Source organism: Octopus bimaculoides, chromosome 3 (genome assembly GCF_046866305.1).
Source record: "Octopus bimaculoides isolate indiv1 chromosome 3, ASM4686630v1, whole genome shotgun sequence".
In the NCBI taxonomy this organism is placed as follows: domain Eukaryota; kingdom Metazoa; phylum Mollusca; class Cephalopoda; order Octopoda; family Octopodidae; genus Octopus; species Octopus bimaculoides.
In genome coordinates this window covers 159,065-181,928 of record NC_142930.1, presented here as the reverse complement: position 1 = coordinate 181,928, position 22,864 = coordinate 159,065, and the positions used below count along the sequence as shown (strand labels likewise).

General features: G+C 38.0%; 1 protein-coding gene across 1 annotated transcript in view; it reads right to left on the bottom strand.

Moving 5' to 3' along the window:
- Nucleotides 1-1,457: 1,457 nt before the first annotated feature.
- The window catches only part of LOC106883526 (DENN domain-containing protein 5B), a gene marked incomplete at its 5' end in the record, with an annotated part of 134,389 nt that continues 112,982 nt past the window's right edge, over nucleotides 1,458-22,864 (bottom strand). The window contains 9 exons of the mRNA XM_089348318.1: nucleotides 1,458-3,879; nucleotides 7,186-7,372; nucleotides 10,085-10,211; nucleotides 11,350-11,432; nucleotides 11,998-12,084; nucleotides 12,195-12,289; nucleotides 16,890-17,008; nucleotides 21,489-21,634; nucleotides 22,341-22,591. Of these exons, the coding sequence (XP_089204444.1) occupies nucleotides 3,696-3,879; nucleotides 7,186-7,372; nucleotides 10,085-10,211; nucleotides 11,350-11,432; nucleotides 11,998-12,084; nucleotides 12,195-12,289; nucleotides 16,890-17,008; nucleotides 21,489-21,634; nucleotides 22,341-22,591 (1,279 nt within the window). The remainder of the gene's footprint in view (nucleotides 3,880-7,185; nucleotides 7,373-10,084; nucleotides 10,212-11,349; nucleotides 11,433-11,997; nucleotides 12,085-12,194; nucleotides 12,290-16,889; nucleotides 17,009-21,488; nucleotides 21,635-22,340; nucleotides 22,592-22,864) is intronic.

Here is a 22,864-nt window from a genome sequence, read left to right as displayed (position 1 = left end):
ATGATACACAAAGGAATCATACCCAATGACTGGTGTAGCAGCATCATAGTCAACTGCTACAAAGGTGACGCCTTCGATAGAAATAATTACAGAGGCATCAAGTTGTTGGATCAGGTGATGAAAGTTATGGGAGAGAGTCATAGCCTGACCAATTAGGGAGAGGGTCAGTTTAGATGAGACGCAGTTTGGGTTTGTGTCAGAGAGAAGTATTACTGATGCTATATTTCTGGTAAGACAGCTGCAGGAGAAATTCCAAAGATAAACCTCTGTACTTGGCTTTCGTTGACATGGAGAAAGCCTTTAATAGGATTCTCCGATCCCTTATCAGGTGGTCAGTGCAGAAAGTAGGGATAGATGAGTGGTTGGTGAGAGCTGTACAAGCCACATACAGGGATGCTGTCAGTAAGGTGAGGGTTGACAGCGAGTATAGTGAAGAATTCCAGGTAGAAGTAGGGGTTCACCAAGGATCAGTCCTTAGCCCATTCTTGTTCATCAACAGAGGAGCTCCCAGGGGGCAGCCTATGCTGATGACCTTGTTCTTATAGCTGAATCACTACTAGAACTAGGTTTCAGGTGTGGAAGCAAGGTCTAGAATTGAAGGGCCTTAGAGTCAATCGAGCAAAAATCATAGTAAGTAGGAAGGCAGACAAATCCCTTCAAGTAGGTGGCCCTGCTCGATATGTAGAAACTCCATAAGATGTACATGGTGTAAGCCATGGACACATAAGAGGTGCAGCAGTATGAGAGGAAGGTTAACTGGGAAAATAGTTTTTGTGTGTGAAAGATGCAATCAACATCAAAAATGTACAGAAAACAAAATCCATCACATACCTGGAGGGAAAACTAATAGTTGAGAGGTGACTAAGTCAGTAGCGGAGGTGGATGCTGTGAGAGCGTAGTTGCTAGAATAAGAATAGGCTGGGCAAAGTTCAGAGAGCTCCTGCTGGTAACAAAGAGTTTCTCGCTCAGAGTGAAAGGTAGACTGTTTGATGCATGTGTGCAAACAGCCATGCTGCACGGCAGTGAGACATGGGCTGTGACTGCTGAGGACTTGAATGAAATGATGCTTCGCTGGATGTGTGCATATATGACAGAGTGTAAGCATTTGGAGACAAAAATTAGACGTAAGAAACATCAGATGTGGTGTGCAAGTGAGATGACTGGCTCCTGTGCTGGTGGAGTGTAGAAAGCAGCCACTAAACTCTCAGAGTAGTTGGTGTTAGGAAGGACATCCAGCTGTAGAAAGCTTGCCAAATCAAACTGGAGCTTGGTGCAGCCTGCTAGTTCTCAGTCAAAAAATCCAACCCATGCCAGCATGGAAAGCAGATGTTAAACAATGATGATGATTTACTCTCAGAAGTTTTTTTAACAAGAAAACTCTCCTGAAATAGTAAAGTACAAAGCTATTATATTGTAGAACAATGAATAATAATAATAATATAGCAGAAACAAAAATATCTATTAGACAACTTTATTTTCATGGTATTGGTTGAAATGCTCTGTAGACTTGTAGGTGGTTAAAACATGAGGATTCTAAGTTTATTTATAACAAACATCAGTTATGTACATTTAATTTTCAGCAGAGAATAACACACGGAGGAAAATTTTGATTTGCTTTCTTTCCTATCATTTCAAATGGTGTATGTATGAGTGTTGAAATGTGTAGGAAAGAGGGTTAAAATAATGAAAATAACCCAGCATTTGAAAAGATTTCACAGGCAGGGTGTTGGTGGGTGTAAGATGACAGACAAGAAAAAATTTACATGCTTTTTTTTTCAAAAACAAATGTGTGGGGCCAAAAAAAAAAAAAAGTGTGGCAGATAAAGGTGGGGGAATCACAAAAAGCCCAAATCTTTGTCCCCCAATTGCAAAACTCTCTACCCCCTCCCAGCTCTATACATTCACACAAATGCTTGAACTAAGATTTGTTTCAGTGTCATCTAGACAGTGTAGCATCAGGCTGCCAGGAACTACGATGTTACACACTTTATCGTGTAAAAGGAACGAGCCAGACTAGAGGTATATCACAGTGTCAACAGATTATAATTTTGAATATAATCTTACAGAGTTAATTTTTTTGTTAATTGGTGTAGAGGGGGAGGAGTGGCAAAGGATTATGATAACCCTAACCCTAACCATTTCGTGACTGAAAATACTGAACAGGTGAGTTATGTGTACTTGAAATATAAAGATCTGATGGTCTTCATCACTAAAATCATAACCAAAAGGTTTCTTACATCTGTAGTACCATCGAATGTACTACTAACAATTTATGTTGCAGCCAAGCAATCTTTTATAACCCAGCTGACCACTACAAACATCTTGACCTGCCTGGCATCACCAGTCGATGCCTTTTAAGACAAACATCTTGACCGGCCTGGCATCACCAGTCGATGCCTTTTAAGACAAACATCTTGACCGGCCTGGCATCACCAGTCGATGCCTTTTAAGACAAACATCTTGACCGGCCTGGCATCACCAGTCAATGCCTTTTAAGACAAACATCTTGACCGGCCTGGCATCACCAGTCGATGCCTTTTAAGACAAACAAAATGAAAGTCAGCAGAATGAGGCTGAAATAACTAGCAACAGCAATAATCTTTGTCAATTAAGAATTCCATACAGAAGACGAAAAAAATAATAATTAGTTCTGGAGTTGTAGCTACACTTACAACAACTAGGCTCCAATAAATTAAACATTACTTTCAGAATGACATTGCAATAATTAATACATTCTGCTAATTATGTAAACAAGTGGCACGAAGGGAATATTTCTGGGGAAAAAAATACACAACATTTTTTTCTTTTAAATTTAGTCAACTCTAAGATAAGGAAGGATATTTTTTTTAACAGAAGAAACTCGAGAATGGGTGAAAGAAGAAATTGCAATGGATTGTGCTGAAGATGTGGACTTAAAACTCATTTGTGGATTTTTGAATAATCTAATACAGTTACATTTCATTATTGTAATAATGTTTTTTAAAATTGGGGGGGGGGGAGCTGGAGAAAAAATATGCAGAAACCAAATCAGCACTTATTGAAACTGTGATTTAAAGGACAATATCTACACTCAAATCCTGAGATCAACAAATCCTTTTACACATCAACTCTTTTCACTTCAACCCTCTGTCTGAAAACACGAGTCAAAGTCTTCAGCGCTCTAAACAGAGTATACTGTCAAAAAAATAATCTGTTATAGAAACCATTTTCTTCATTTTAAGGAAACGGTAACAGGTTTATTGCTGACCCAGTTTTGAACCAGCAAAATGAAAGAAGTGATCAATGTCGATCAGCGTTTTTTTTGTTTTCTTTGCAAGGTTGCACAGGTCCATGTTGTGAAGCAACTGTTGCTTCACAATGTCCAACATGTCAAAGACATTGCAGTCAATTCTTTGTAATGCTTTCATCACAGACAAACTGATATTAAAGAAGAATAATTGAGATCGGAAGACTAAGTGTGTAATAGTGGCCAGACATTATCAATTCTACGTATAACTGAATTTAAGAAAGATTAAAAATAGAAGGGGAAAAATGCCCTCAAAATATCAGTAGTGCCTGGTGTGACGGTAAGAGAATCTCTTTTTAAACTCTGAGTTTAAAAGATAAAAAAATTGACCAAGCAACTTGTTTGTAGCTTTTTTTTTTTTTTTTGTTGATTAGGTTTTCTTCATGTCCACTCACTGGTCTTAATTTGATCAAATGTCTAAACCACGAGTTACTGAAGATTCTAAACAGACATTATAGTCAACTAAAGTGTCCAGAATATGCACCAGAAAGCTCATAGCTGTTACATTTCTTAGGAAAGAGTTTTCTTCATACATTTGTGTTGTCACTGTTGTGTTGGCCATTAATGGAAGCCACTGTTGTAGCAGACTGTCTCTGCAAAAGACAATAGAAAGGAGATATTAAAAAAGAAAAATTGATCTTATTTACTTCATTTATGCAATTGAGACATGAAATTAAAATGGCCATCAGTATACACCTCATGTATATACAACTCATGTATATACACCTCGTGTATATACACCTCATGTATAATATACACTATTGAAAGGCATGAAGTGATTTTTGTCTAAAAAAAAAAGAGATTTCTTCATAAACATGTGTTAAAAACACAAAATATCAGAGCAAGGAAACTATCATCCCAGCAACAACATCAGACACATTTTGGCCTTCTTGGGCATTGTCAATAATACTTATTTGTCACATACTTAGATGATATCTGACCCCTCTAAAATAGTCAACAGTGAATGATACATTCACTGATCTTGTGGAAAGCTTGCCAGGCAGCAGGGGGAGAATGCAAACAGTTTTTTTTTTGTTCCCCCCCACCCCAGCTCAGCAAGCTTTCTGCAATAGCAATGAATCACCGTTTCTTATATATCAGAAGAGATGAATGCTTAGCATTGTTGTGAGTTACAGCTGGGATGGTATTTCTCTTCCAATATATACTACTGCATTTTTAACACATGTCCATCAAGAAATTGTCTCTGACACAAAATGCACAGCATCATAGCTTCCAATGATCTATATACATTAGGCCATGACCCCATTCAGTGCTTATGTGTCTATGAAATTCTATTTCATTTATTTTATTTTCAAAATTTCTTCAACTCTGTGAATAAGTGATAATGTTTTAGAGTGCTGACAATCATTGAATAAGTGATAGCGTTTACAATTGTTAATCCCCAAACCAGTTTTTCTATTTATACGAGTTACACCATTTCATTACTGTTATTTTGCAAACTTAGGATGGTATTTTTCCCTTTTTAGGATTCCAGTTGGTTACAAACATTTACTAATATAAAATGATCCCTATGGAGCAGATTTTATCAGAGAAAGGGCTTGAGCACATTTTATGAAATGGATTTTGCTATCATTTAGATAGACAACTTCAAAGTGGAAGAGAGTCTCGGTGTTGTACCGAGGACTAATACAAAGGTCATATCCATGTTAATGGAAGTTTATGGTAAGGTGCCATGGAGCATAGTATGTGCCACAGCCAGCAGTGTCAGCAATGAAGCAGACGTCTTTAGATATTCATGAGGGGGCTGGTGCATCTAATGATGTCCTGAGAAGATGATCCAAGAGAATGGTCTTTGCACTGAATTGTCATGAATGGTGTTGTTGATGTGCTAACATTAGGAATGGCTCATCATTTAATTTACTCATTTACAATAAGATAGCATAGTTTAAAAAAAAATCAATGTAAAATATAATTGTATTACTATTTCAAAAGCAATAGTTTTCTGCAAACCCATTGTTTGTTCCCTCCTAAGCCATGGGCTAATAAAACAGTAACCTTACAAAAGCCACTCAACTACAAAAACTGTTGCACTCAATGATTATTCACAAATCAGGCTTCAAAAGATGAAATACTTTAATGGTGAGGAAGTGTGAATAAATGACTCCATGTAACGACTAAAAGACAATGATGATTTAAAATATTTTCGTTAATTTATATTGATTGCTTAGAAAAAAAAAAACAAAGAATCAATATGAAATTAAAGACCCCCCCGCCTTTCTTGAATAACAATGGAAACGACCATCAATGGGACACTTCTCCAAACTCAATGAGAAAATAAAAAAGAAATGTCTGTTTTAATGCCTTTTTATTTCGTGCTCGCATGACAGACAGGATGTTTATGGTTGGATGCTCTTCCTATCACCCAACCCTTACAAGTTTTTCAAGTAAGGGATTTAAATAAATTTACATTTTGCAAGATTCCTGATGTGAAATCATGTGTTGAAACAGATATCCTTATATTTTGGGATGTCATTCCCCCCCCCCCCTCCAAGTAAACACAAATTCATTCTTCAGATCTATTATTGTTCTTATTTTATGTCCCTTGTCTGGAACTCTTTTGTCACACACCCAATGACCTCTTTGCTGAACCTCTTTACTGAAGAGGTCATAGGATGTGCGACAAAAGATTTCCAAACAAAGGACATAAAATAAGAACAATAATAAAAGTGAAGAATGATGATGATGATGATCATCATCATCATCGTTTAACGTCCGCTTTCCATGCTAGCATGGGTTGGACGATTTGACTGAGGACTGGTGAAACCGGATGGCAACACCAGGCTCCAATCTAATTTGGCAGAGTTTCTACAGCTGGATGCCCTTCCTAACGCCAGCCACTCAGAGAGTGTAGTATGTGTTTGGCAAAAAAGAAAAACCATCCTGAAATATAACATATTCAGAAAAAAAAAAAAAAAAGGATGTATCTCTAATCATAATTTAGATGTCCATGTTTCATGCTGGCATGATGAGCTGGACAGTTTGACAGGATGCAATAGGTCCAAAGACTGCTTTGGCATGGTTTCTATGACTGGATGCCTTTCCTATATACCAAACCACTTTAGCACCAGTGAAGCTGTCATGCAGGTTTCAAGACTATGAATCCAGAGGGGTGAAGCTTAACGCTAGGTAATGAGGTGGGGGTTAAGTATGAGAAAAGGGGCCAAAGCAAAGCAGGTTTCTTACTGTAGAGGAGCTACATAGCTCCTCACAATTTAGAAGAGAGAGTGGGATTGATTGGGTGGAGCTAGGAAGATATATAGTGGTGGTGATAGTGATGTGGTTACATGGCAAAAGTACAGGCAAAGCTATGTGATTAAGAAGTTTGTTTTTCATTCATGTGATTTCAGCTTCAACATATATTAATTGGATGTGTTGAGATGACAAATCAAGCCAAGTAAAATTGTGGCCATCCATAGATACAAGCATTTCCTTTGCAGGTTCCAGTGCTATGTAGAATACATGCATGTTGGTGCCATGTGAAATGCACCCATGCCTGTGCTGGTGCCACATTAAAAGCACCCTGCACGTTAAAGTGGTTGGTGTTAGGAAGGGCATTGAGCCATAGAAACCATGGACAATTGGAGTTTGGACAGCTCTCTGCGTGGCCAACCCATGCCGGCATGGAAAACAGATCTTAAATGATTATGATGAAGTGTATTTTCTATACATTTTCACAATAGTAAGTCTAAAATAATTTGTACATTGAACAGCTGGTCCAAATGTTTGCAGACTCTGCAAAAGGTGCAGCCAAGAGCTATGAACCCAAATCACAAATGTTTATCTACAATGTTAATTGATAGAACAAACAAAGTTAAACTCCAATAAAATCCAAAGGAAGAAGACAAAAAAAATCTCAAAAACAAAACAAGACATCTTACCTGATTCCAAAGCAGATAAACAATTGGAAACGCCCATCCTTGCCGATGGATTCTGATGATGTATCATTAATTTGTTTAATTAGTTTACAAAAATTTAAGTAACCAGCTCTGGCTTGCTCAGTCGTAGCGGCCGGTGGTAAACTCTCAGGACAGTCAAGAAATGTTTCAAAGCAACATTTCACTCTTTCTGTGAAAATAAACAAACCAAAACTTCACCATTTGGTATAGGATTACAAGAAAAAAATTTCTCATCTCTCAACAGGTTTTATGATACTTCTGCTGTTCTTCCTTTCCTCTGCTGTCACCCATCACCACCTCCTTTGTGAACCACTTCTATTTGTCTCACTTTCTCACTTCCAGACTGGGGTTTCCCTTCAACCACACTTCCACCCTCGCTCATCCCTCACTATATTCTCCTCCGGCCTCATCCCTAATCCTCTCTCACACCCTTATGACCCTCTGCTTTGCCCTCATATCTACCTTCTTGTATTTACTCTGGTATACCATTACTGTCATCTTTATCTCTCTCCAACTGCTCTCACCCTTATATAAATATAGGGTAGCCATGTCTCTCCTCTATAGCAAAACACCTGTGCTTATTCTTCTATCATACTTAAAAAGCCTTTCTACGCCTGGCATTAAGTCACCTTCCCCCTCTCTTAAATATCACCCCACCACTTAGTTGAGGTTTTTTTTCCTTTGTCTTGAAACATACTTGGCAATCCCACTGCTACCAGTGTCACAAGAACAGCCCCTGGAACACCCTTAAGTGGTTGATGTTAGGGAGAGGATCCAGTTGTAGAAACCTCACCAAACCACAGTCCTGTAGCTTGGTCGTATCAAACTGTCCAATCCATGCAGCATCCAAAGACAAACATCAAATGAAGGTAATGAAATGCTACAACCTCTCTGCTTTTAATTCAATTGGCCAGTTAATAAAAAGCGGTTATATTTAAAGCAAAATTATCTAAATATGGAAACATTATATGATCTTTCACTCAGAGAGATAAAAACATCTCAACATAAGGAAGAACAAAAAAAAAAAAAAAGCCCCTAAAATATAAACCTAGAAGCGGTTCTCTCCCTTTAAACAGAATATTCATCCACTCGGTCATCTCAATCTCTCTCTTTCTAAGCAGCAACAGCTGTAGTTGCCAGTCAAATAACCAAATCTCTTTGTTTTTAATGCTTTGCCAAAATGATTTTAGTTCAACAGGTCTGCAATAAGCTTAGTATCTCCATTGTACCTTAAACTTCTATTATCTTATGATGTATTACTCTTATGTCTCTGGCATTTCATCCAAATACTGGAGAGTTCTCAAGTTAGGGGATGCTTCGAGAAATTAAAGGGTCTATTGGAGGGGATGTGTAAAAACACTGGAATTCTGAAGTGATCACTAGGGAACCTTCAGATCAGGGCAAAAATACAAAAATAAAATATTGTCAAATATGGTGTTTAAAAATGTTGACTTCCAAATATAATAAATTATAGATTGTCTGTTTTATGGTACCCAACCGCCTGACAATATATTCTTCACAAGGAGTACTCTAACACTACCAGATGTGACAAATGGCTATGCAAGAAAAAGTTTGAGGACCCACTCTAGATATTGACTTTTCTGTACCAAAAGCAGGCAACCATCATGTACCACCCAGTGGATAATATCTCTGTGCATTAAACAGCTGCTTCAGCAATCATTTGAGCCAAGACAGTTTGTAAATGTCAATAAGTTTAGTTCTCATGAGAGATGACTCCAACTAGTGCCAAATTTTCTGCAAATCACTTTTCATGACTAATGAGTGATACTCAATTTATTCCAGTTCTTACAGATTCTCTTCCTGCATTAATCATAATCTTTGATGGACAATATCAAAGTGTTTATTCAAAGAACTCTGTCAGGTCTTCCTTCATTCACATTCTCAGCTTTAAAGAAAATCCATTTAAATAGTTAGAGACTTGCCATAGGTTTCATAACAATTATCTGTTGGTAAATCTCACATTACAGAGCTATGTTAAGTGTCCCAAAAACTAAGCTCCTGCTTCAGAGCCAGAAATACTTCAACATCCATTACGAGTCTCAATTGAGTCTTGTAGAGTCACCAACATCTGCTCCTACATCCGGAATGATGCTGCTGTCACATATAAAAGATCCTATACCACATCTGACTAACCAGACAAAACACTAACACACTCCAGCCTCCGGTACAGGAGTGCTGTGTCTCTTCTATCTACTTTTTCTAACACTATCACAATAACATCTCTTCCTCACAACGAACTACTTGCATATCATCACCACATCTTCTTTCTTCCCTGATCTGCACCGCACACCCCATCTTCTTACAGAGACGTCAACTGTCTGTATCAATCCAACCAATTAAAAAAAGAGCCAGAAGTCTATGGAAACATCCATGGACTTGCAAAATATGGAAATGAAATAAACAAGGATATAGAAGTCTGTTTGATTAGCATGTATTTTTCTTTTTTTAACCCTTTAAACTTGCAAGCATGTTTTAGCAGATGTAATTTCATTTGACCCTAACCCTGAAAGACACAAAAGAGGAAAGTCATGTAATTTTGCATTCACGGCTGAAAATAATGAGGTTTCTGCCAGTTTAGTGACACATAAAACCATGTAGCTAACTTTTTGAGTCTTCCATGAATATAGTCAAATGAAAGAGCATCTGCTAAAATGCACTGATTGATTCAAAAGGGTAATTCTACGAAATAAGAAGAATGAGGTAGAAAGGTGGTCAAATATGAAAGAAATAATGAACAACTCTAACAAGCAGATGGTTGTAAAATGTACAAGATACAATTAGTAATTACGACAAGCTGATAATTGTAGGCTATAAAGAAGATATAATTAGAAATTACAGAATTTGCAAATGTGGTTCTTACCTAGATAATCCCATGCAAAGAATTTATGTCTAAAAAGACGTGCAGATTTGAAGCCACATTTGAAGACACATTCAATGCATTGTACTAATCCATTTTCACCACACAGTAAATATGTAATGTTACCACGCTAGAAAAAAAAACCAATGTTTAAAATGTTATTGATGTTACAATACAGTCAAATAGATTTGAACATTGTAAATATATACATTTACATTCTAGATTTATAACATTTTTGTAACATAAACATCATCAGCATCATCATTTAATGTCCATTTTTCCTGCTGGCATGGGTTGGACGGTTTGACAGGAGTCAGCCAAATAGAAGACTACTCCAGACTACTTTGTGTGTTTTGGCAGGGTTTTTATAGTTGGATGCCCTTCCTTACACCAACCACCCAACAGAGTGGATGGAGTGCTTTTTATGTGGCACCAGCACAGGTGAGGAGGTCAGTTTTGGCATGGTAGAAAAAGCTATGGCAGAGTGTTGTATAGAGTAAAATTTATAACATATCACTGGTGCAAAAATGTTCCGTTTCTATAAAAGAGCATCTTTTTGTTTCCTTTCAGAAGATGAGGAGTAAGTATGGCCATGTGGTTAAGAGGTTTGCTTCCCAACTATGAGGATTTTGATTCAGTCCCACTGCACAGCATCTTGACATGTCTTCTGCTATAAGTTGAGGCCAACCAAAGTCTTGTGAATGGATTTTGTAGAAGGGAATTGAAAGAAGCCCATCATGTGTGTGTGTGTGTATGTGAGTACCTTTGTCTTGATACCATGGGATGGTTGTAAACAAGCATCACCATTATACAAGCAATGTTGTTTGCAGTCTTCATGAAAAATATGTCTGGCCACGGGGAAATATCTTACTTGGAAATGTGTGATGGTGACAGGAAGGGAATCTGGATGTAGAACGTCTGTCTCAACAAACTCTGTCTGATCCATGGAAATGTGAGCAGTAAAATGATGATGATGATGATGATGATGTCTACTTTCTGTCCCCATCTGGGCCCTGTATAGCTGGCAGAATCATTAGAACATTGGACAGTGCTTAGCGTCATTTCTCCTGGCTCTTTACATTCTGAGATCAAATTCTTCCAGCATTCAAGTTTGTCTTTCATTTTTTTTTCAGGGTTGATAAAATAGAACAGCAGTCAAGAAATGGGGTCAATGTGACTTGTCCCATTCCACTAAAATTGCTGGCCTTGTGCCAAAATCAAAAAATACTATTATTATAATAATTCAGGTAGGAAACAAGAGTAGGTACCTCTTTCTCCGGTTTATGATAATGTTTGACTATGTTGTTCACTGCATGACCTAACATCTCTTGGATCTCTGGAATGGTTAGACCTGGGAGGGAAAAAGAAAACACTGCTGAAGGAATGGTAAGACATTTTGAAGGATTTATTGAAATGGTTGAAGGTGTTGGGTTTTAAATTTTGGAATACTTTTGAATAGCAGAATTGCTATTTTGGATTTCAAGGTTTTAAACAGATTTACTTACAAGCGTTGTGTCTAACAGATCATTTAAGTAACATATTTTTTAGTATAACTAAAGTAGACACAATGTTTGACAAATTACAATAAGTGATGGAACCAAGATTGTAATCGAAGCGTGTATAATGAAAGTTATGTTTCATTGATGGGGTCACAACAAGCAGAAACAAAAACTTATATTAGACATTAATTTACTTTATTTTTTCCTCATTGCATAATTATTTCTAGTTAACATATTTTATGTGGGTAGCATTAAAAAAAAGCTAATATTGAACTTTAAAGGGACAGAGATTGATTCAGAATCAACAGACGCAATCCTTGTCAGCCGTTTTTTTAAACTTTGTTCATCATTAATTTCACACACGGTTTAAGGTTCAGCAAATCTTTTCGGAATGTTTGAGTAGAAAAACAAACTCACTGTGCTCTAATAATTTGTGTCGAGGTGAACCTGTGGGAGCTGGTGACATGCATCGAGGGGGTGTCCTTGATAAAGATCCCATATCTGCTGAAACACAAAAGTGAAAACGTCAGGAGAAAACAAAAGGATAAAGGAGAGGAAAATAGAAATTCAAAATTTTCAAAATTGAGTTAGAGACAAAAAGAAACCTTTTCTACCTTCATTTTCTGTGGTGCTGTGCACTAATTCTCCAACAAGTAGACGTTCGGTGCTGCCATCATCTACACGACCCAACCATTTCCCACATGGAAACCTATAAACCAGACAAGGTCTTTTATTGAAGAGAAAATCTGGAAACAATCACCACTTTTCAGAAACAATAATAATAATAATAATAATTGTTTAACTGCGGGTTTTAAAGCAGACATACAAATTAAAATGATTTCATGATTAAATCTAGTCACTTATGTTGAAGTCATTTAGCTTCAGGAGTTTTCACAAATTTAGTCATTAAAATAGAAATGAAGCTAAACTTCAGATTTTCAAAGATTTTATTGAAATTGTGTGCCGATGACAGTACTGCCCGATTGGCACCCATGCCAGTGGCACGTAAAAAGCACCATTTGAGCATGATTGTTGCCAGTGCCGCCTGATTGGTTCCTGTGCTGGTGGCACGTAAAAAACACCATTTGAGCGTGGTCAATGCCAGTACTGCCTGACTGGCTCTCATGCCAGTGGCATGTAAAAGCATTCACTACACTCTCGGAGTGGTTGGCGTTAGAAAGGGCATCCAACTGTAGAAACTTTGCCAGATCAGATTGGAGCCTGGTGCAGCCTTCTGGTTCACCAGTCCTCAGGCAAACAGTCCAACCCATGCCAGCATGGAAAGCAGACGTTAAATGATGATGTGTGTATATGTAAATTGGGGATGGAACAGGTGCAGAATCTAAGAGAGGAGATAATGATTTAGTGTGGGGTGGGGGTGAAACAAAGCTAAACTGCTCAAAAACTGCATCTCTTAGTGAAATAAAAAAAAGGTATTGATTAAAAACAAAAATAATGTTCTCAGTTGTTTTCTCTCTTTCTTGGCAGTGTGGGGGTGGGGGAGGATGCTAAAACAAACAAATCAATGACTAATATTCCAAACTTTGGTGCTTCTGAACTTGTAGAATAGGAAGTACACCATTTTCCCATGTTTGCATGGATCAGAGAAAAAGAGAGAATTCATGGAGGCTGGATGCCCATCCTGCTGTCACCTGTTTCCAAAGCAAGGAAATATTTCTCCACGGCCAGGCATGTTTTCACCAAAGATTGGAAATGAATGCCACTCATTCAAAACAATCACAAGTCAAGACAAACACACACAGACACACACACCTTTTATCTTGTCTTTGTTTCAGCCGTTTGACTGCAGCCATGCTGGAGCACTGCCTTGCAGAGAGGTGAGTCAAACAAATCAACCCCAGTGCCTGCTTTTCTTTTTAAGTTTGGTATTTATTTTATCAATGCCTTTCGCTGAACTGCTAAGTTACAGAGACGTAAACAAATCAACACTGGTTGTCAAGCAGTAGTGCAATGGGGGGAAACACAGAGATACACATGCACACACACACACACATACATGTATATATATATATATAGATATATATATATCTATATATATATATATATATATCTATATATATATATATATATCTATATATATATATATATATATATATATATATATCTATATATATATATCTATATATATATATCTATATATATATATCTATATATATATATCTATATATATATCTATATATATATCTATATATATATATCTATATCTATATCTATATCTATATATATATATATATATATACACATCATCATTTAGTGTCCATTTTCCATGATGGTTTGACTGGAATCGGTAAGCCAGAGAGCTGCAACAGACTCCTTCCTCTGTTTTGGTTTGGTTTCTACAACTGAAGAAGGTCCTTCCTAACACCAACCACCCCCCATAGAGTGTACTGGGCATCTTTTACATGTCACCAGCACAGGTGCTGTTTGCATGACACCAACACGGATGCCTCCTCACATGTGTTACTGGCATCGTCTGCAACAAATGAAGGGCTTCTTTCAGTTTCTGTCAACTAAATCCATTCACAAGGCTTTAGTTGGTCTGCAGCTATAGAAAAAGACACTTGCCCAAGGTGCTACATAGTGGGACTGAACCCCCAAACCATCTTATTAGGAAGTGAAATTCTTAAACACAAAGGAGAAAGAGAGTCTGCCGAATGCCGACCCAACAGAGGGACCAGCTATCCAAATTGACAGTACCATGGTAGATAAAGCAATTAAGAGTATGAAGACAGGGAAAGCCCCCGGCCCATCAGGAATCACTGCAGAGATGCTCAAAATATCTGGCAGTGTCGGCTATAGCCTAGTCACCCGTATAGTTAACCAGGTGATACACAAAGGAGTCATACCCAATGACTGGTGTAGCAGCACCATAGTCAACTGCTACAAAAATAAAGGTGACGCTTTAGACACAAACAATTACAGAGGTATCAAGTTGTTGGATCAGGTGATGAAAGTTATGGGAGAGAGTCATAGCCTGACCAATTAGGGAGAGGGTCAGTTTAGATGAGATGCAGTTTGGGTTTGTGTCAGAGAGAAGTATTACTGATGCTATATTTCTGGTAAGACAGCTGCAGGAGAAATACCTAGCCAAAGATAAACCTCTGTACCTGGCTTTCGTTGACATGGAGAAAGCTTTGACAGGGTCCCCCGATCCCTCATCTGGTGGTCAATGAGGAAACTAGGGATAGATGAATGGTTAGTGAGAGCTGTGCGAGCCATGTACAGAGATACTGTCAGTAAGGTGAGGGTTGGAAATGAGTACAGTAATGAATTCCGGGTAGTGGTAGGGGTCCACCAAGGTTCAGTCCTCAGCCTCCTATTTTGGTCCTCCAAGCAATAATACAGGAATTCAAGACAGGATGCCCCTGAGAGCTCCTCCATGCTGATGACCTTGCGCTAATTGCTGAGTCACTATCAGAACTAGAGGATAAGTTTCAAGTGTGGAAGCAAGGACTAGAATCGAAGGGCCTTAGAGTCACCCTAGCTAAAACCAAAGTCCTAATAAGTAGGAAGGTAGACAAAACACAAATCCCTTCAGGTAGATGGCCTGGCTTGATCTGTAGAAAAGGCGTAGTTAGAAACTCTATAAGATGTACCCAGTGTAAGATATGGACACATAAGAGGTGCAGCAATATCAAAGGAAGGCTAACTGGGAAGATAGTTTTTGTATGTGGCAGATGCTCAGGAGCAATAAACACTGAAAATGTGCAGAAAGCAACTTCTGCCACATTCCAGGGAGAAAAACTAGACGTAGTTGATAACTTCCGTTATCTAGATGACCAAGTTAGTAGCGGGGGTGGATGCTCTGAAAGTGTAGCTGCTAGAATAAGAATAGCCTGGGCAAAGTTCAGAGAACTCCTACCTCTGACAGTGACAAAGGCCTCTCGCTCAGAGTAAAAGGTAGACTGTATGACACATGTGTATGAACAACCATGCTACATGGCAGTGAAACATGGGCTGTGACTGCTGAGGACATGCGTAAGCTTGCAAGAATGAAGCCAGTATGCTCCGATGGATGTGTAATGTCAGTGTGCATACACAACAGAGTGTAAGTACCTTGAGAGAAAAGTTGGATTTAAGAAGCATCAGATGTGGTGTGCAAGAGAGACGATTGCGCTGGTATGGTCATGTGGCAAGAATGGATGAGGATAGCTGTGAAGAAGTGTCACACCCTAGCAGTTGAGGGAACCTGTGGAAGTGGTAGACCGAGGAAGACCTGGGATGAGGTGGTGAAGCATGACCTTCGAACATTAGGCCACACCAAGGCAATAACTTCTGACCGAGACCTTTGGAAATATGCTGTGGTTGAGAAGACCCGGTAAGCCAAGTGAGACCATAACCCATGGCCTATGCCAGGGGTGTAACCAGCCCACTTATGAGTACCCCTCATTCATTGAACAATAAACTTTGCTTGCAAAGACCTATTGAGGCAAGTGAAATCAAAATCGCTGACGTGACCAATGACAGTACTGCCTGATTGGCACTTGTGCCAGTGGAACGTAAAAAGCACCATTCAAGCATGTTGCCAGTGTCATTTTACATGAAAAACAACATTTGAGCATGGTCGTTGCCAGTGCCGCCTGACTGGCCCTCGTGCCGGTGGCATGTAAGAAGCACCCACTATACTCTTGGAGTGGTTGGCGTTAGGAAGAGCATCCAGCTGAAGAAACTTTGCCAGATCAGATTGGAGCCTGGTGCAGCCTTCTGGCTTGCCAGTCCTCAATCAAACCGTCCAACCCATGCCAGCAAGGAAAGTAGACGTTAAACGATGATGATGATGATGATGAAAGCCTTGCCTGTTCCAGGAGGAACACTATGCCTTAAAAAGGACAGGATGGTATTGAGTGGAATTATTTAAACACAGTTAACCCAACGAAAGGTGTATTTATTACATGTACAACACACAATACTTTTGACCAATTTTTAATTTATAATTCCTGACCCACTCATCTCTTTAAACTCTGTTTCCACCTCTTTACACACAAACTAAAATTTGTGTGCGAGTCCAATTTTTGATTTTGTACTTTTTCATAAACTTTTAGTTACCACATTTCTATTTAAAAGCATTGTCCTTGTTTCAATTAATTTTGAAAATTTAAGAAAGTAATTTTGTCGTTATTAAGCTGGTGTTTGGAACAAAGTAACATGAAATTTTGATGGAAGATTTTAATTTAGATCACTTTCAAACAGGAAGTTTGTATCCTAGAATCAGGAGGCAGTCTTAGAGGGTTTTGTAGCAGAAGATTAAAATATTTTTTTTTATTTTTTACATAAAAAAGAATTCTTACTTGAAGAGATGTCCAGTGATTTCATTGCGAACCAACACATACTCAACAAGCCATTTGGGGCTCATGCCGCTGTTATCATGTCCAATTCGAAGAGTAGTCAAAATGCCAAGGTTTTTGTGCTAAAAATAAAAAACAATAAACATTAAGTTTGGAAATAAAGTTGTTTGCTACGAAACTTTCTTCAGAGAACATTGGACACATTTTTCGTAGACATTTTGCTCTTATACATATGGTAGGTGCAAGAGTGGCTGAGTCATTAAGATGATTGCTCTCCAACCACGTGGATTCAGGTTCAGTTCCACTGCACAACATCAAGCCTTGGGAAAAGATTTGATAGACAGAAACCCATTGAGAGTATGTGTATATATCATCATTAAATGTCCAGATTCCTGTTCAATAAGTATCCAACCAGCCTCAGGGTTGGAGTGGTCTTCAATGTCTGCTTTGGGTTTTATGACTGGAAGTCCTTCCTAACACCAACCACTTTGCATAGTTTACTTTTTTTTTTTTTACTTTGTGGCATGTCTATGCTCACACACACATGCACACACATACATGTATACATTCAGTGGAATCTGTGCCAAGCAGTGTTTAGGCAAAAGTGAAATTTAGATTAGTTGAAATATGTTATATGACATATTCCTACTTCTAAAGGCAAATTCACTGCAGTTACCATGGAGAAAAAATTCTCTTTTATGGTAAAAGTTGAAAATTGTCACAAACATATTTCAGTTCGCTGATGCCTAAACATTGCTTGGTGCCAAAACTGCTGAATTTCTTGTGATCTAACAGTCTAATGGTGCAACCTAGTCAATGTTGTTGACTGTCTTTTAGGTAAAGCTATGGCTTTAAATCTGCCCAGATTTACCTCTCTTTGGTATTTCCCATTGATAACAGATAAAGAGCGAGAAATACTGTATCTCGGAATGCAACAGGGGGCAATACTTGGCAAATATAGTATTTTTTCACCTTTTACTATTTGAATATTTTCCCCAGAATAACTGCAGTAAATTTATCTTTATAAGTATGTATAACTATAGAATGCCATAGAATGGAGTCAGTTTGAACATACAAAAAAACACTTATTGTGTTCCATGTCAAAATAAATATTTTGTGAGGAAAATTATGATTCATTTGAAAGTTCTGGATGTGAATTTTCTTTTCATATAATTAAACTCCAATGGTTAGAAATCATGTCAGCGTCCTTCAAACACCCTATAATTTCCAATGCATTTACAAAGCTTGACTTGTTTTTTTTTTCCTTGTAACTGCTGAATGGTAGCCCTCACCTTAGTTCAATGCACTTGAGTGCCATAACTCAAGTTGTGTTAAAAATCATAGTCATGAAAAGCAAGGTTTTCGCTTTATTTTGATATAAAAAATCAATGGAGGTAGGTCAGACAATCATAATAAAATATAAAAATTAAAATTTCATTGTAAATTTTCTCTTAGAAAGGACATATTTTCAAGATTTTTATATCAAAAGAAAAAAATTTCTCATGAATTGATAATTCTGGCCATGATATGGTGAAAAAGCACAAAGTGAGTAAAGGGGGTGGCATACTAACCCTACTTGCCAAACTGACATGTTCCTCTGTGGCAAGAGGTCAAACAGAACACAAATCTAAGGTTTCAAATCTGAAGTTTGAGCCAGAATTTCAAGAAAAAGATGAGCTAATTACTAAATAAACATATTTCTACAAAAAATGCACTAAACTGATCCCAAAACCCATCATTATATTGAGAATGTTACTTATTCCTTCTTGCTGTTTTAACATGTGGAGATCTTCAAGGTAAATCAAGTGGATATTCTTGTACATGTAAATTCCACCAATAAAAATTATATTGTGCAATGAATATCAGTTTGTAGAATAGTAAAATCAGATGTCGTGTTTTATTTTTTTCTGATTTTGAATACTGTCAACATAATTTTGCATCAGTGTTTACATATTTTTAAAGTTTTTTCCTCTCTCTTTCCAACTAACAAGTTGTTGTTATGGAAAAAGCCTCTGACAGGGTCTCCTGCTCTTTTAACAGGTGGTCAATGCAGAAGCTAGGGACAGATGAGTGATTAGTGAGAGTGGTACAAGCCATGTACAGGGATGCTGCCAGTAAGGTGAAGATTGGCGATTATAGCAATGAATTCAGTGTAAAGGTAGGAGTTCACCAAGGATCAGTTCTCAGCCATCTCTTGTTTAGCATAGTCTTCCAGGCGTTAACAGAAATTTAAGACTGGCTGGCACTGGGAGCTCTTCTATGCTGATGACCTTGTTCTTATACCTGAATCACTGCTTCCACACCTGAAATTTCCTCTCTAGGTCAGGTAAAGTCTGGAATCTAGGAGCCTTAGAGTTAATTTAGCAAAGACCAAAGTTCTAGTAAGTAGGAAAAGAGACAAATCACAAGTCTCCTCAGGTAGATGACCCTGCCCTCCATGTAAGAAGGGTATTGGTAGAAACTCCATGTGTTGTATCCAGAGCACACAAGAGGTGTGGAGGTATCATAGGATGGTTAACAGAGAAATAATCTTTGCATGTGGCAAATGTGTGGGTACATTAAGCACTAAAACTGCGCAGACAATAGACTTCCTCAAACGCTTGGTTGGTGGGGGGGGGGGGGTCCTTAGAAGTAGTAGATAGCTTCTGTTACCTAGGCAACCAAGTTAGTAGTAGGGGAGGAAGTCCTGAAAGCACAGTTGCTAGGATAAGAATGGGCTGGGTGAAGTTCAGAGAGCTTCTATCTTTGTTGGTAACTAATGGCCTCTCACTCAGAGTGAAAGGCAGACTGTACGTACAGCTATTTTATATGGCACCTGAAACATGGGCTTTGACTACAGAGAACTCGTGAAGACTTGAATGAAATGAAGCCAGCATGCTGTGCTGGATGGATAATGTCAGTGTGCATATATGACAGAGTGCAAATGATTTAAGACGAAAACTAGATATAAGAGGCATCAGATGTTGTGTGCTGGTTTGGTCATATGATGGGTATGGATGAGGACAGCTACTTAAAGAAGTTCCGGTCTCTAATTGTGGAGGATACCTGTGAAAGGGGTAACCCAGTTAGATGTGGGAGGGAAGTAGTGAGAAAGGATCTTTGGACATTGGGTTTCACTGAGCAAATGACAAGGGAGCAGGAGATGTGGTGATTTGCTGTGCCTGATAAGACATGTCAAGTTAAGTAAAACCACTGTCTTCCACACCTGTTCTTCAGGTGTCACTTAAAAAGCACACCTGTGCCAGTGCCACTTAAAAAGCACACCCATGCTGATGCTATATAAATGCATCCAGCACACTCTATTAAGTGGCTGGTGTTAGGAAGGGCATCCAGCCTTAGAAACCCTGCCAAAACAGACAATGGGAGTTTGGACAACTGTCCAGCTGGCCAACTCTTGTCAAACCATCCAGCATGGAAAATGGATGTTAGAAATGATGATGAGGATGATGATATATATATACACATATATACATAGTACTTCCTGCATGTATAGCTAGATGTATGACTGCTACTGGTGTGTCAACATAACGAAATAAAGTGTTCCTCTGAAGAACTGTTGTGGATCTGCATCCGACTGCATGATGCACTGCAGACGATACAAACAACCACGATGGTAAAATATGTGTAGGGAACAAATGGTATAAATTACATCTTGTGTTTATCATACTTTTGCTTCTTATGTCTGCTTTGCATGCTTGTGTGGGTTGGACATTTTAACAAGATGCAACAAATTACAAGATTGCGTCTTGCTGCAGTGTCTCAGCTTTGGTCTTTATCGTTGGGTGGCTTTCCTCAACACCAACCACTTCACAGAGTGGCAAGAGCAATAGTGAGGTTCTCTTGTGACTTTTAAAGGAGAGGGGGAGAGAGAGAGAGAGAGAGAGAGAGAGTAAGTGGTCAGATCAGGCAAGGTGTTGAGATGTTAAAATGTGATGAGAGAAACAGGGTCAGTGTTATTGTTGTAAAGGAGATTCATGGTCACCTCCTTTTGTACATGGGTGAATGGAGGCGGCTGGATTGATGCCAGAAAGAGATAAATATGGTGATGATAATATACAAGGACATGCCCCTAATGTGAACATGTCCCAAATGAGAATAAAAGACAAAATGGAGACCAGAGAATCAGGGAAAGTGTGTGAGGTTGCAAGAGGCGGAGTGATAAATGGATATAAGCAAGGGGTGACATGGGGGTGAGTGAATGGTGAACAGCAGTGAGGGTGGCTGATAATAAATATGGGTCGGTAGAGAGCAATAAGAATGGGAAATGGATATCAACTGGGTAGCCATTCACCTCCCCACACACACACAGTTTTCTTAGTGAATGGTGAGGAGTCACTTCCTGCTATTTAACTGTGAGTAAATTTATAGAGTTCTTTTATAATTTATCAAACATAATCATTTATGTCGTTTGAAACATAATCATTTATAAAAGTAATGCTCTACTGATTCTGGAATAAGTAATTCTCAGTAGATTTCATACTTTCTTTGAATTGAATTGATTTAGGTTATTTAATTACCTTGTTAATTTTATGATATAAGGTAAATATGTTTTACACACACACACACACACACAGCACATTAAAAAAACCAAACAAATCCAACCTCAGACGTATATTCCAGGCATCCTTTTGGAATTTCTATAACTCCTGTTTCTCCAATTTGTCCTGCTAAACTGATCCAAGGGTTTGCACTGGTCGTAAAGCAGCCAAACTTGGTACTTGGGTAAATTAATACTTTGTAAGGAACAACTGAAAACAAAAAATAAAATAGTTTTTACCAACAGATGTCACAGTGATACACATTTTGTATCTCTAATCTCCTAAATTAGAAAAATAATTATCCAGATTGGTTTTGATAACTTTCTAAAGATGCCTTACAAAGGGTAGGGGTGTGCAGTTATATTTAATTTGTTTGTCTACATTCAAATGTAAAAAGAAATTTGCTGCAAAAACTGTTTTTGCAGAATTTCTTTTCCAGGAAATGTTTTTCCAGCAATGATCCTTCTATGCTCGAGTGTATATGAATTGGATAAATATAATTATACACACCTACATTCTTAATCATTGCTGTTTAATGTGCTTCTCATTGATTAATTCCAGCTTGGCAAAGCTTTGCACACATCAGCAAATTTACTATTTGCTGTTTAAATATAAGAAGAGCAGTTCTAAGTGGGCTGAGGATGAGAGATTCGGTGCCTGCAGAATGACATGTCCTGCAGTGTGATGACGTTATTCATGGCCCAATTTTCTCAGCAGAGGTCTTCCATGTTTGAATGTAGACATGTGTGTTAAATATAATTAATTGTATACCTCTATATTTCAATCATTGCTGCTTAATGTGCTTTTAATTAATTAACCAAAAAGTGATTTAAAGAAAGCTTAATATTTCCAACTGTAGGCAGGAAACAAGTTAAATAAATGGTAGATATTGTAAGGCATAAAAGGCTGTTCTTACTGGTGTTGGTGAAGGTGTTTGTGAAGCAGAAATAATCAACAGCATTGAGAGAAAGAAGATGGTAGAGGAACTGCTCGCGTTCTTCTTCACATCGCATAAACGCATAACGCTTATATAAGCTCTGCAAAAGCTTGGCATCTGATAGTAACTCCTTCAAGTGTGCTGACAATGTCTTTTTTTCCAGTGCCAGACGCACAAATGCCCTGGCAAATCCCACATCGGTTTTTATGTCAGTCATTTGTTTTACTTTCCTGTAAGAAGCAAGAAAATAAAATAAAAATACGAGTTCAGAATAGACAGAAAAATGCTTTCCAATTAATTATTCTAACAATAAAATTACTGTGGATTCTAAAGCAATAGTCATGTCAAACTTAATACTAAAATGTTAATACACAGCAACAGAAATGAAATCATCATCATCATCATCCATGCTGGGATAGATTGGATGCTTTGACAGGATCCGAAGACCATGTAGTGCTCCATTGTCTGCTTTGGTATGGTTTCTGTGGTTGAGTCCTTTCCTA